This window comes from Cygnus atratus, chromosome 1 (genome assembly GCF_013377495.2).
Source record: "Cygnus atratus isolate AKBS03 ecotype Queensland, Australia chromosome 1, CAtr_DNAZoo_HiC_assembly, whole genome shotgun sequence".
Taxonomy (NCBI): domain Eukaryota; kingdom Metazoa; phylum Chordata; class Aves; order Anseriformes; family Anatidae; genus Cygnus; species Cygnus atratus.
The window spans coordinates 67,316,021-67,331,496 of record NC_066362.1 but is presented as its reverse complement, the minus strand read 5'-3'; the positions used below and the strand labels follow the sequence as shown (position 1 = coordinate 67,331,496).

Genomic DNA, 15,476 nt, shown 5'->3' with positions numbered 1-15,476 from the left:
TTCATCTTGCTCTTAGATTTGAAATTTGGAAATAAACATCTACCAAGTAGATTTCTTACTTTTTAAATTAATTAATCAATTAAAAAGTGTTCTTGAAAAAATGACTGAGAAGTGATAAAAGTTAATTGAATGTTTTCCTGGTAAGAAAGGCTTCATAGAAAGCCCTAGAACATGGAGAGAGAAGCCTCCTCATAGTAGGGAGTGTAATGTACGAGTGTTTCCCTTCCTTAATCTCACTCTGCTGCTGGAACAATGGCCAAATACATCCTTAGGGCCTGTTGTCCAGCCTGCTACTACAAAATGGGCTGGAAACAGCAATTAGAGCCCCTTGTGACTGCCAGAGAGTTTACCCCAGAAAAGCAGAATCTGCTTGCCTTTACCTGCTCTGAGCTATGCTGGCTTCACTGCAGCTTGTAGTGGGGCTGGCTGTGGAAATTTCCACAGCGTTGGACCCCATGCAGGGAAAATGGATTTCTGTGTAAAATCGTTGGCTCCTCATCTTAGGAACTACCTTCATTATTATCTTAAGCCATACTGAAGAAAGTGTGATTGAAAGAGAAACAGCTTATGTTGCATAGGGAAGAATGAAGCACTTAAAATACTGCTAGTTGACCTGTGAAGATTAGATATTTCAGTCTGACTGATCTCAGTATACAGAGATACACTGTGGTGCCGTTTAGCAAGAGAGATGAATGATGAAACTAAAGGGTTACTGACCTACATCAGGCCTGCTAATGGGATAGTAATTGCTGACTGTTCCTGCAAGTCGTGTGGCTGACAGCATTTTTCCCTTAATTTTGAGCAATGTCAACAATGAGACTGTTAAGCCACTGTAATGTCAGTTTCCATTTCTGCTTCCACTGTAAAGATACAGTAATTTATATTGCAAGATGGTGCGTCATGCATGGCACAAAGGCAGAGCATGAAAGCATTAATTTAGGTACTGCATGTTAGAGTAGGGAATGCTAGTGGAACACTAAAAAGTAATATGGTATTCTAAGAAAATTAATCTAAAGTATAAAACATTAAATATATTGATAATTCTTGTGCTTTTTTTTTTTTTTTAATAGTATAAGCTATCCATTGCCTAATTTCTTTAAGGTGTAGCTTGGCCTAAGCTTCTGCGCTTCATACCTATTTTCAGACTTTCTTATACAGTATATACAGTAGGCAGTTTCTTTGAAGTCTTTTGTGTAGTCCCTTAACACAAACAAGGCATTGCAACACTTTCTCCCATCTAACAGTTAAAAAAAAATCCGAGATGTGTTTGTGATTGATTCTTCTATTACTCATCCTTTGCTATGAGACAGGAATTTGTTGTGTTTTAGCATTGACAAGTCATTATGGCAAAAGTAGTTAGCTTCTTGCTATGCCTTGCAGAAAAGCAGTTATGGTCAATACATATTTTCTGCAAATTTTCTGTGTTCTAGCACAATTGTATCTGTACTGTGATCACAGCCTCTCCTCTTTATTAACAAAATAAAAAGTATTTCAATTTTTACAAAACCTATTAAAATAATATTTTTTATGGCCCTTGATAAAGCTCTCTAATTTGCTTTTCATACAGAGCGGACTGGCCCAAAGACCAGTTTATTCCACCTTATGTCCCTCGTTTCCGAAACGGTTGGGAACCTCCTTTGCTGAACTTCATGGGAGCTCCAAATGAACAAGAACTCAATCATTTGGCTGAGTCTGTGGCAAACTTTGCAGAGCAACAGCGGAAGCAAGAAATAAAAAGATTGTCAACTGAGGTAGGTTAACTATGACAGTGGTTTGTAAATTCATGGAAAGCAACATAAATTACTTTCACAGAAAAAAATATTCTGAGACATTGAAGAGACCACTCTCTGATGTCTGCTACATCAGTGCAAGCTTAGTATATTTGCTATAGGAAACCAAATCTGTTCAACCACCAAAATATGACTAGGAAAAATACAAGGATTTTGCCTACTACCCTCCTTGAACTTGGTGGGTTTTCCCACATCAGCTGAAAGGACAATCCAAGCCCCTAAAGTTTGTTCTGGCCCTTGTCCTGTGCTTTCAGATCCCATTGACTTTGATTGTGTATGCTTTAGGCAGAATTTGAACAACAGTGTTTTCAAATGTGCATCCATGCACAGGAACATAAACATAACAAAACAAAACAAAAAATAGGGAATTTTGAATTTCAATTGCTTGTTCATAAATGTAGAATTTAATATTTCTTTTATTGATTTTTTGATATTTTAACTGTTTTGCAAGAAAATATTCACAGGTACTATCACAGTAATGCCATGTCAGGTAATTTGCTTCTGAAAAGTCATTGCCAGTTAGAAGAATTGTTGCACAGGAACATTTTTCTATGCTTTTCTCCAACAAAATATGATGAATTTAGAAAAAAAATAAATATTCTGTTTGGAGAATGGAAACATGCACCTGCATCTAAAGCCTTCAGAGAAATCAGGGTACATTTTCTCACTAACTCTGTGAGTAATGAATAAAGGGGAAAATAAAGGGACTGACTATCAAGATTTTACCTCTAACTTTTTCAGGAGAGTTGGTCAGAAAATGTACTTTGACTTATGTGAAAACTTTAAAAATAGAAGTGATTTTTTTTTTTTAATTCACAAAAAAGCTGTTGCCATTTTAAACATATGAAAGTTTTAGTTTTGGAAGCTTTTTGGTTTTGAGAGGAGACAAAATTAAATTTAAAACTGTAATGTATTGAACTAGCTGTAGTTTAAATCAAAAGTTAGCTAGTCCAAGTTCCCCTGTTAACATCTGTGGGAAGCACAGCTAAGAATTTTTGAGTTTCAACCCATAGACTTTTGCATCTTCCTTGGACAGTTTACACTGGTACTATATTCAGAATACATCTTAATGCTATTATATTAATTTTATCTTAATTTTATAATTGTGAGCTTGATAAATATACTAGTGACAAAATGCGCATATGGAAGAAAATGCAAGGGAATGATTTTAGATGGATCACATAGTTGCCATGTTTTTGAAAATTATTTGTCACAGTTGCCATTTCTGGTTTTGAGCAGAGCTCTGCTTTCTAGTGTGGAGTTACTGCCATGAGCATTTGCCATTTCCTGGGAGAGGAGCCTGCCATTTCACCTTTGTGCTGGGAGGTCCTAAGTGTCTGCACAGGAGTGAAACTAAGAAGTAAAAGCAGTTTCTCTTTCATGCAGCTTTCATTATGAAAACAACCAAACTTCAGAATACTTTTATGGTTAGGGTATTTTGTCTGAGGTATGGGAAACATTCAGTCTTAGCCTGGTAAAGTTGAGTTCACCATTTACTGTTTATTGGCTGTTGTGGGATGGCTTTCTCTTGCAGAACAACTCTCATGTTGTCTTACTGGAGACAACAAAGTTTCTCCAGAAAACAAAAACAAAAACATTAAATGTGCCGGTGGAAAACGTGTCACAATGAAACTTTGTTTTGATGAACCTCTGCATTTAAAAAATAAAAAAGTGTATACCATGTAAAAAGTCTGCCAAGCAAAGGAGGCTAGCATGGTTCATATTTGATTACTTAAAACACTGTTTGGCTTTATGCCTAATAGGATATACAAGAATAAATGCACCAAAAAGTATGTTATTGCCTGTGAGTTTTTTCTGAGCAAAAAAAAAAGTGTTTAGTAAAAGTTAATGGGCACAGTAAATGAAATGTAGCTGTTGCTGTCATCTCCCAAAAAAAGAGCTTCATCAAACATTGTTTCACTGCTGCTCTACATTGACATGCAGGTTTTATAGTTTACGTTGTGCTCCTTTTAAATTAAAAACAAACAAACAAAAAAAAGAAAGAAAAGACAAACCAAAACAACACGCCACCTTTTCTCCACTTATTGATATGTGAAAAGTGCAAAATAGTAAAAAAAATAGTAAAAAAGTGCAAAAAAGGGGCATTTTCTGTTATGATTATTAATGAATACATATATTGCTTATGTTATATTAGTATATAATAAGTTGAAACATTTTTTTTTGGGGGGGGAATACACTGAGATATTTTGTTTGTTTGTGTTTTGGGGATTGCATTCTTCTTGATGTTGGTAATGTTGGTTGGGTTGGTAGGTATTTGTGCTGACTTAGCCTCTTTGTCCTAGTCTTCAAAAGACCAAATAATAGTAGTAGTAGTAAAAATAATAACAATAATAATAATAGTAATAATAATAATAGTAAGAATAACAGTTCAATAACGGCATTTGTGTGACTGGTACCTGGGATGTCAAGCCTTAGTTTCATGATTCCTGTGTGGTTTTGGGCAAGTCACTTAACCTTGGTACCTTGGATCCCTGCACCAGTGCCTCCTGAGCACATCCCCTGGGGGAGAAGTGCTGAGCTGCTTAATAGCCGTGAAATGCATTAGGTGCTCAGCTGGAAAAGTTGTGCTACTGCAGAATATCTACAGCAAAAGGAGCATCCTGGAGTGGGTGATACTAGAAAAATTATTCTTTCTAAGTCCATCAGAACAGCTTAGTTGACAAATAGTACTGGAAAAATTATATGAGAATGTGTCCATGCCTTGCCGCTCATGAGCCCTGTGCCTCAGTGGGGTGGTGCAGGTGGGGGTGGAGGCTGGTCCTGCTGGGAGGGCATATTGAGCATGTGCACTGGGAAGCCTTATTCATGAGGTGTTTTTTTTTCTTTTTCTTTCCAATCCTGTATCCTAAGATGTAGTTGCACATACAGCTCCCACCAAAGTGTTTGAAGGTAGAGTCATCTGAGTGATGGGGACTTCAAATGGCAGTGAAACAGTGGGGAGCTGGTGATGAGAGTCCAGTGAGGTTCAGGAGATGAAAATAATTTCTGTGTGAAGTAAAAATGAGTTCGTGCTTCCTGGGTGTCTTTTGATGTGAGTTATAAAGTCGGTGACACTTGAGATGTTTTTTTTTCAAGTTATAATCATGTATTTTTAAAGAAAATTCTGTTTGTATAGGATGTTTTGTTTTTGTTTTTGTTTTCCCCTCTGTGTGTTTTTAATTTCTTATTACAAACACTCAACACCGTAGGCAAGTGTTTCTGAGTGCCAGGTCAGGATACTTGGAGGCAGGCTAGAGGAGGGTGGCTTTTCTGTAGCCACACAGCAAGAAAAAAAGGCCAGGGTGTAGAGATTTGGCAACTTGTGGTGAATCTCAGCTGTTCTAGCTTGTTGTGCAACTGGATGGTGGTATAAGAAAAAGATCAAGAATGAGCATCCTCAGTTTCATAATCTCCAGAAATGAAGTGCTCAGCTTGTCTTTCTTTTGGGGAATGGACATTAAAATAATTCTTACTAGAAGCAGAGTATCACTGCTGGATTTAAGGTAGGTTGTTTTTTTAAAGGAATGCTGCTTAAAAAGAATTTTCTATGTGTGCTTGTAATAAGTTGTGATTGTTTCCTTTAATTATAATCCTTAATTACACAAAGTACTACCTTCCTTTTTGCATTTCTTCTTTGACTTCAATCATGTTCTGTGAGAGGGTGACATAGATGAGCCGCTTGATATTATGATCCTGAAATAGGGTGATAATTTTACTTGGGAGATTTTATTTCTTACACACACTTATGGTTAGCTAGCTAGAGTTTTCTGGCTTGAAGTGTACATTTAGAACAAAAGCTCAGAGCAGTTTCTCAGTGCCATTTGTTTTAAAGTCATTCAGGCATTGTTTATAACTTTTGTTGCTGTAGAGATACCTAAGAGATGATGCGGACCTTGCCCCAGAGAACTGTTTTTTCTAAAGAATATCCACTGTAATGTTAATGCAGGAGGGTGACTTAGGACTGAAATTCTTTTATTCTTATCCTTCTGATCTCTCTGCGTACGTATTTGAAATGCAGAGGCTATTAACATTTCATAGCAGAATGTGAGCACCTGAGAACAAGGACATGGGAGTGCTGGCGGGGAGCACGGGGGCTCTGGATTAGGTGAAGCAGGCAGTGTGTTGCTCTGTGTGACACTAATCCCCTTTTCGGCTTTGTCTCTTTTTTTTGTCTTCCAGCCTCCCAGTGTTCCCGACTACCCTCCGTCTGATGGGTATGCATTCAGTAACACAGTGTACAAAAGAGGGCCTCTGCTGGACCAAGGGGCAGCTGTTGCTGCCTTTAAGCAAACTGTTAGCCGACATGTAGATAGGTAACACTGAATCAATGTTGTACGTGGTGCTGTGGATAACTGTCCCGACTTATTGCTGCTGGGGTGGTGGTGTCTCTGTTCACCTCTGTTTGTGCCTGGCGCAGATCCTTATTTCTATAAGGCAGCCACTCTGGCTAGCAGTGGCTGTTCTGCTTTTGCTTCTCCCAGGCACATCCATAGGACTCTTTCAGTATCATTTCTATGAAACGTTTATGTATGCTGTTAAATTCTTGCCTTTGTCAAAAATGATATAGCAAAATTCCAATCTGATAGAGAACACAGGATCCTGCTATTTGGGTTTAATTTTTTTTTTCTGCTTTATTTCAAATTTTTAAAAATTATTCTTTGCTCTCTTTGGAACTACAAAGAATTACAAGTACACTCTGAGGTTCATCTGTCCTTGTTTTGAATGATTGTTTGATTTGTTTAGCTGCTCACTTGCTACTCCTTAGTATCCTGCTTTTGATGTTCTGGGCTGGTGTATAAATTGCCCACTTCCAGAATAGTAACTAATTGTTTCTTCCATTCTCATTATGAACAAAGCTACAAAATGTTTGCATAGCAGCCATGGTCTTCTTGCACATCCTCTTTCATCCCCTTCATTTTAGCCTAAATCTGAATAGATGGTGAAATGCAGTGATCCTTGGAGTCTCCACCCCGTTGGCATGTAGAATTTCTGCTGCTACAAGCTGTGGAAGTAAATCAGTAAAGTAGTGCTATAATTGCGTCCCCACACCAAACCGTATTCCTTATGCACCATTTGTAGAGTATTTTAGCTCATGTGCCATGGAAGGTGCTTAAACTAAACTTTTGTGATCAGATTGCTGGTAAAAACAGTGTTGATACAAGTCATAATTTGCATAACCCCTAATTTTGAGCTATGAGCTAGAAGATGCTGTTATTAATCTGCATGCAAATGAATTCCCAAGTGGTGTGCAGGGTGAAGACTCCATTGTTTTTCTGAATTTTGTATTTATTCTTTGTAACAACAGCAACCATAATGGTCATCTCTAATCGTTTTTTCCAACTTGGTTACTTTGAGGGTTCTTGTCTGAGGACCACTCAGCTTGCAATCTAAATGATCTGCGCTAGAAATTCTTTTCTCTTTTATCTGTAATGCAATAAGACCTGTTTTGTCCTTTCAGAGCAAGAATGAAAGCAATGTAAAGGCTGTTGCCTCTATTTCAGGTTTAGAGAATGGGGCTTATTGCATTGACCCATTGATGATATCAGCATATCTGGCTGTAACTGAATGAGTCATCCAAGCTTCCTTTGCAGAGGGCAAAGAGAAAGGCGTGTTTCTAAGAAGCAGGTCACGTCAGGTGAAGTCAGTCTTTTGAAAGATGTGAAATGAGACATGCAGTGGTGGTGCCTGTTTCTCACCAGTGATGGCAGGAGGGAGTCTAGATGTCTGGTACTGATGCAGACGTTTACGGTGTGCCACTATCTCCTGATCCAACGCGATGTAAACTTCCATTTGTTAATTGGCTCTCGAGACACATAATACATTCCTGGTAGGAGTTCCTTATTGGGTGAAAGCTATTAATATGTATTACCCATAGTAACTTCCATTTAAAGATAAATTGTAAAGCACCTGTGAAGAAGCAGGTGCAGAGGGAAGGAGGTTTGGGGGGAAGGAACAAGAAATACAAGCTGGATGTTTCAGCCACAGTTTGCTGGTCCTTGTTGAAAGCTGGCTTTCACGAGCAGTCTGAAGGCAGTGACTGAGCCACCCACTACCTGTGCAGAGACATGCAGGTCCGAAGAGCACGTAATCACAGAGAACTTGAGTGAGCCTTATTCCAATGTGCCAGGACCTCCAGTAAGGCATGCTTTCCTTGGGTGACTTAAACTAAGCATCAGGATCTTAAACTTCCAGTGTGTTACTAGCTATATCAAGGGCTCTGTCTAATGCTGAAAGAGCACTGAACAATTTTTCAAAAAGTTGTATGGTGTTTCAAAATAGCATGCCATGTAGTTGGTTTTGTACTGTCATTTCTTGAACAGCACCATGGGGTTCAGTGCAATCTACCGGGCTCTCCTGCAACGTGCACAGCAGAGCTGCAGTTACAGCATATCTGGCAGGCAATAGGAGAAGGCAGCAGAAGATTGGTGGATGGAAGCTCTGGGGGCATTTGTACCCAAAGTAAACAGTTTGGCTCATTAAGGTGGGCTTGAAGAGTTATCATCTCTTCAGCAGTATATAGCCACTGTCCAGCCCATGTGCTGGGGATATTGCTGTTGATTGCACCAGACTGGGGTAAGACTGAAGCATAAGTGCATAAGCTATTATTATTAATAATATTAATAATATTATTAATAATATAAAATATATTATTAATAATATAATGTATATTTTAATTATTAATTATAATATTAATATTATTAATTAATTTTATTTCATAATTTATTAAATATAAATAAATAATTTAATAATTTATTAAATGATATTATTTAATGTTATTTTAATTATTAATTATAATATTAATATTGTTGACAATAAATAATAATAATAATAATAATAATAATAATAATAATAATCCTTCCTGAGTTATGTCTTTTGGAGGGACTGGGATAGCTAGCAGTTGACTAGGCAGGAAGACACAGTTAATAAAATGAGATTGGAAAGGCAGTCTACCAGTAATACTACCTTCAGAGGTGGGTTAGTCATATCCCCAAACTAATAAGAAAGCACCTCAAAATTATATAAATTTTGAGTGGGTGGCTGAAAAAATTGGGATTACTCACACGTCTCTAAACCTCATAATAGGTATTCTGAAGGCTGTGGTTTATCCCATGTTTTTCGCTCTCTCCTTTAAATGCTCTAAGTGTTTTGTCTTTCTTTCAAAATAATACATTTTCAATCTAAATATGACTGTTTCTTTGTTCTGCTCTTCAAGTCAAGTGAGACAGTTCTCCACAGCCATGCAATAGCTAGGTAACTCCTGGATTGCTGAGGCACACACCTGGGATCCATTGCTGCACAGCACCGACATCAGCAGACATCTGCATTTGTATCCCTGTGCTGTGATGTTGTATGCCAAGCCATTGTTTGTTTATTTTTTTGCTGTTTTTTTTTTTTTTAATTTATCATTGTTTTGTTTTAAGCGTTACTGTTTGGTAAGGATTTGGGTTTTTAAGTGTTATTTACAATACATGAATAATGTTACTATTTCTTTTGGACGTATTTTGAGCGGGGTGGGGGACTTCTCACTTTGAAGAGGTAGCACATTAAAGAAACTAGTAACTTGTTACCCAAAGGCAACGTGAACAGATCTTTCCTCAAGTAAAAGAATGCTGCTGATGTATACTGTGGTATGCTTTATTTTACAATGAACCCTGCTCTTAATTGATGCAATAATTTGAGATTCTTAGAGGTTATGATATCTTATAAACAATTAAGAAAACTGATCTGCAGCAGGCAAGCATTTCTTGGAGTTTAAATCCATTGGTATCAATATCGATGTGACTTGAAGCTTAATTTATAATGAATGCTAGAAATACAATTTAGTGCAAAGCACAAGATACTAAGTGTATACCAAGTATATTCATTTATTAGTATGGGAAATGATTGTTTAACCTACTGTAGTTCTCTATAAGAAATAAGACTAAATATAATGTGCATATTTATCTTAAAAAACTGGCACCAGCAAATCCAAGTAATTATCATACACATTGCAAGCAGTGAGCCAATAAAGATTATCAGTTCTTAAGGTTCATGCAACTCAACCACATTTTTCTTTTTTTCTTTTCTTGATGTGTACATATTTAGTAAGTATGTTGTGAATAGACAGTTCTATAGCAGCAGCAAGTTATGTTCTTTTTTGTTGTTTAAATGTTTTGCGGGTTGTTGAAAGAGGGCATTTTATCTATATTTTTATTTGCTTGAATGTCTCACTGAACAATAGTCTGATCTTTGCATTGCAGAAACTATGAAGCACACAATAAAACGCAGTCCAAGAAATATGCCAAATGCAAGTACGAGTTTATGGCAAGAAACAACAGTGAGCTTTCTGTCATGAAAGAAGAGATAGTAGAGGTAACTTTTTTGTAAAGAGATGACACAAATTTCTGGTACTAGTCAAAGCTGAGGGTACCTTTCCTGTGGGCAGCAGTAAGGACTTCAATGTTTTTATCTGATTGATCTCCATTAATATGGAAAGTTCAATTAATTTGTTTTGCATCGTAGACAAGATAAACAGAAATCCTGTGCTGACTTACAGCTCATTGCTCTAGAGATTCATGCTGTAAATATAATTGTGTGTTTCTTCTGTTTTCTCATTTAAAAGCATCATTTGGTAGTATGTAAATAACTGGCTCTGTCAAACACTACCTGTGTACACACAGTGAAAGACTGTCCTTTCCTGGAAGCTATGGTACCCTAAGAGACAGACAAAAATGTAGAGGGGAGGAAGTAACAGAGAGAAAATGTTGTGTATAAGGCTGCACTGCTCATAGTCAGAACCCAGATTTCTGCTGGCCATCCTGCTCCAGTTCCTTCTTTACCCAGAAATGCACTCTCTCCAAATTTGTGCTATTGCAGAGTCACGCATTTTCCCTTGGGTTGTTAGCAGTTCTTCCTTTTGTTAGCACACAGGCTGTAGAGATGCCAGCCTCTCTGTACAAGTACTTGATTTTTATTCCACTGTGTTGTCCTGCACATGTCTGAGTTCACACAGGTTCATTTGCATGCTTTTCTACCATATCCTTTCTTGAGAGCCACATTTTGAAAAGTGAATTACTATGATGTAGAATTACTTATGGTGATAATCAAAGAAGCCTACAGGGCTGTGTAACATCTGTGTAAGATCTGTTGACAATCACAGAACCTGGCAAAGGTATGATTTTGTTTGGAAATGATGTAAATGCTGGCAGGAGGAAAGTCAGAAAAAATATGTAATTATGTTACCAAATTATTTCAGATTCTGGATGACAGAAAGCAGTGGTGGAAGGTTCGGAATAAAAGCGGCAACGCAGGCTTTGTGCCAAACAACATTTTGGACCCTCTGAGGAATTATGAAGGTGGTCTAGGATTGCCAGAACCTGTGTATACCCGCACCATCCAGGTACCATCCACTCCTTGGGAGACAAAATTTGTTTTGAAGAGTGTGTGTGTACTTGTTTGTGCATGCACAAATGAGGAAGAGATTCACAGCAAAGCTAAAATATTTTCATAGTCTACTGATACGTCAAAAGATGTATATTTCTTTTACAGGCTGAAGTTTATTTCTGTATTGCATGGAGTCTAACAAGAGAATAAAGTTGATAGAGATATAGCAAAGTCTTTTCATTTAGAGCTTTTTTTCTGGTTATTTACTTAGAGGTGGTAATTTCCACCCTAATGGATGTTTATGCATTTATTTTAATTGCAAATATCTTTTGTGCATTGATAGCTGTTGATGCCAAAGAAGGAGTTTGAATTATTTAAGGTAGGGTATTTGTTACTTCTAGGAGAGTGAACACTAGCTTTTCTTTTTATTTCTTTTTATTTTCTCTCTCTGTGTGTGTTTCAAACTTAGTTTCAAATTTATTTAATTACAGTAATTTTGGAGTTGTAAAAAACAGGTGTCTTTGCTTTTGAATTCATGAAGTAGTTATTTTCAATTATTATTCCTGTGCATCATCAGCAATTTAGTCTACTAAACTAATTTTGGTTTTATTTCTTTCATATTATACTACAGAATTAACTTTATATATATATATGCCAAACAGAACTGGGGGTTAAATATTAAAAAACAAATAAACAAAATACCAAACCCCGTATCTTCCCCCCCAATCTTACATCAGTGCAATTGTCTGCCTGAGTAAGGATTTAAAGACTTAAAGTATAAAGTTGTAAAATATATTTTTACACCAAATTTAAGTTGTCTGGAGGCTCATAAAATAAAAGATCATATTTTATAAGATCTGTTTCTTCCCTCTTATATCTAATGATTTTGAAAAATTAGGCAAACAATTTCAGATTAAGCAGAAATTCCAGGCCTGACTACTAAATGAGACTTTAAGTCCAAATGGAAGCCAAACTTCTGTCGAAACTTGAAGTTGAATTAAATGTTATTTAATCTAATATTTGTTCCTTGTTCCTACATGCACCAGCTGTTGACTGAAAAACAAGAAATGCCATAATGTTATTGTTAACAGTTTATTGCAGACTCATCTAAAAGTTCCAGCTGCAGGTGTCACTGTGCCAAATTACGTATGCAGAGTTACCATGAAAGCTGCAGCTTTTGCAGTGTTTCCAGTCTTTCAATGGATATGGAAAGTCTCTTGATAAACAGGTCCTATGTAATTTCTCCCACAATCATGTGGAAGAGGTATCCTGAGCTTGCTGGGCTTTAATCAGATCATTTCTGAGTTTTTCCTATGCGTAATTGTTTGCCAATAAGGTATGAGCTCTTTATAAATTGATTATGCTTTTTAGCTCTGTGTGAAGTGAAGCATGCATCTAGAGTGCTTTTCAAATCCTGGTTTAAAGATCTGACTTATTTTCTTTAAGTGCATGTAATTCTGTGTGTTTGGAATTTGCCAAGAAATATTGAGCCAACTAAAGTATAGAACTGAATAGAAGTTCTTATACTATTTTTTTTTTAATGCACTGCAGGTTTTGATGTTTTCTATTTGAAATAATTACATGGCGTAGTAAGTAGTAAAATAATCATTTTCACAAAGCATTCTCTATGAAGCCATGAAAATTAGGGACAGAGAACAACTTTTAAGATAATTTTTTCTTTCCCCTCTGGCAGGTTGTTCCCTACAGCCCATTGTTTATTTCAGCTGTAGCTTTATCGTATTCAAATGTGAGTTTTAAATGCTGCAAAAGTATTTAAGAATATAATGAATTACATAGGATAAAGGAAGTCTTTACCAAGACATGTCAGTAATGTTGTTCTCAACATTATGTTGATTACGATAATTTTAGGACTGCTGCGTGTACTCATTCATCTCTTTCTCTGATAGCTACATGGTTCATTTGGGATCTTTTTTTCATAACGCTATTTATTTTCATAACAATGCCAAGAGACATTGCTGCTATTTCAGAGAGAAATGAGGCATTCAAGGGATTACTGCCTGACCCAAGGTCAAACAGGAGAGCTTGTGGGCAGAGCAGGGAATTGAAGCTGTTCTTATCAGTGCCTTTGAGAGACCCTGAGCACAAGCAGGCTCTGAGTGCCTGTTGCTGTCCAGATTTCTGCCAGTCTGCTGAGTTGTCTTTGGTTTTCAAAGGACTATTTTCAAAGTGGTGTGCTAGCTGTGTCGAGCACCCTGGTCCACTCTTTGTCGCAGATAAGTGCGACGCACAAGGGAAGTGTGTTTCGTTTCAGGATAATGGACTTCAAAGCATAGCTGACCAAAATAGGTTTCCAGATTATTATGAAGGATTAAGGATTCTTCTTCATAATAAAACAGATTATTTTTCCATTCAGTCATTTTACAGGCTGACACCCTTTCTCTGAGAGATGGATGCTGATTATCACAATTTTTCTCAGAGCTGCAAAGTTTGTTTTACTCTCGCTCTATGCCCCCTGTGAGTCCACATGGTAGATTAGAACCTAATTCTTCTCTCAATCCCTTTCAGGATCCAGGTCCCAGATAGTTACTTGAAAACAATGAACTGATCCTACAAATGATACTTGCAGGACAATTGTAATCAATGTCCTAGTAATTTCATTGTCTTTGTGAGTCAGAGTCTGTAACACTGTTGTTCTGGTCATGGGAAAAAATTAAAAAAAAGAAAAAGGAAAGATGTCTGGAATTGTTTCCATTAAAACCTTTGCTTTTAGTACTTTCGTAGATTTAGTAGAGTTTTTGGATGGTTGTTTGTATCTTCCACTAATGTTAATTATACGCTATCAGTTTCCTTTGGTGTTGGTCATTTAGTCTGCCTCTTTATGGTGGAACAGCAGTCATACTTCACCATCCTCTACAGATTATATAAACAGTTTCCCAAGCACTTGGACTTCTCCTTATATACAGGTATTCCCAGAGAACAGACAAAATAATTAATCACAGTATTTCCTATTTTCTGTGCCTTTTATAATATTTTTTTAATGCTTTTCAAAAGGAAATATGAAAACCATAATTAGGGTAGAGGTTTGTATCTTGCTGGGTGTGCTAATTAATCTCATGACACCTTTTGTGAGGTGAAGCAGCTATTTTCTCAGTGATGTATATGAAATCTCGAGGCACAGACAGTAAATGTTAAGCCAAATGCAGTCTTATTTTAATAAACCTTGACTGTCCACAGAAGTGATACAGTCTATTTATGAGTCATGCTTTTGGTATGTAAACACTGAGATAAAAGTCTCCACTTCATTTAGGACAAGCATCCTTTGGGTTTCTTGGCGATCTACCATCAAAACCTTTCTTTCAAGTCTCTTTGTTTAGCAGCTCACTGAAAATAACTCTCTGTGGGAAGTTGTTTTCTCTCAGGCACAGCATTTGTGCTCCAAGTTAGTGTCATAGTGTCATACTTATCTTTTGCCAACTTGTATCTTTCCCGCAGATCATGAAGTGCTTGATAATGCAGAGATGTAGTTGCCAGGTGTTCATTTTGTCGTGGCCAAAGAGATGTCACAATTTTTTATCATGAGACAGTGTCTCTTTTACTTTGTTTCATATTAAATGCTCTTTAAAGTCGCCATCAGACCAAGGCTTTTTGATGGCTTTAGAAGAAAGGTAGTTTTCTGTCCAATTCAACATTGATCTAATCCCAAATTATGGGATGGCATTTATTAAACAGAAATGTAATGAATAATTGTAAAAAAGGGCATGATTGCTAAAAATTAAAAGTCCACAGTGTGCTCCCCAAATATATACATATATTTGTAGGAAATGGGGACTAAGCTTGGCTAATAACAATCTGTGTAAGTAAATTCTGTCTAAATTTTTCCTTTGTTCCTTCTAATATACTTCTTTCCTTCTGGCAAGATTCTAGCAAGATGGGTTTGTAAATCCTGTAAAACCATAAATTCCTTACACCCCACAAAGTGTAAAGCAGGTGCCTCATAATAGTATTAATAGTATTAATAGGCAGCTGTCTGATTCTGTGTAATAGCTGAGCCCACCAAAGGCAACTCAAGTAAAAGACCTCACTTGAAATTTCCTTTCCCAGACCTAGGTACTTCATTGTCCCTTCTGAGTGTAGACAGACAGTTGGTTCTCCCTTGTCTGTATAAATACAGCCCAAGGAAGGAGGTAGATGCCCTGAAATTGTGAAGCCCCCAGTGCGAGTCTCAAGAAAATATCCACAAAACCATGCTATTGATGAAACTAAAGCTGAATGCTCTGCACCCCTCTTCGTGAGCTTCTATCACAGCCAACAGGAATGTAATACTATAATGTTCAGAAAGAAAGTAAATGGAAGGTGCTCTGT

General features: G+C 36.9%; 1 protein-coding gene across 15 annotated transcripts in view; it reads left to right on the top strand.

The window, feature by feature from the left end:
* EPS8 (epidermal growth factor receptor pathway substrate 8) overlaps nt 1–15,476 on the top strand; it is a 134,652-nt gene that overhangs the window by 102,222 nt on the left and 16,954 nt on the right. For 7 of the 15 annotated variants that reach the window (XR_007709359.1, XM_035550813.2, XM_035550816.2 and 4 more), the window contains 5 exons: nt 1,568–1,751; nt 5,970–6,103; nt 10,031–10,142; nt 11,026–11,169; nt 11,497–11,532. Coding sequence is in view for 12 of the 15 variants with exons in the window: in XM_035550813.2 (XP_035406706.1) it covers nt 1,568–1,751; nt 5,970–6,103; nt 10,031–10,142; nt 11,026–11,169; nt 11,497–11,532 (610 nt within the window). In the remaining 3 variants the exon portion in view is untranslated. The remainder of the gene's footprint in view (nt 1–1,567; nt 1,752–5,969; nt 6,104–10,030; nt 10,143–11,025; nt 11,170–11,496; nt 11,533–15,476) is intronic. The other 8 variants (XR_007709361.1, XR_007709360.1, XM_035550825.2 and 5 more) reach the window with 3 other exon arrangements.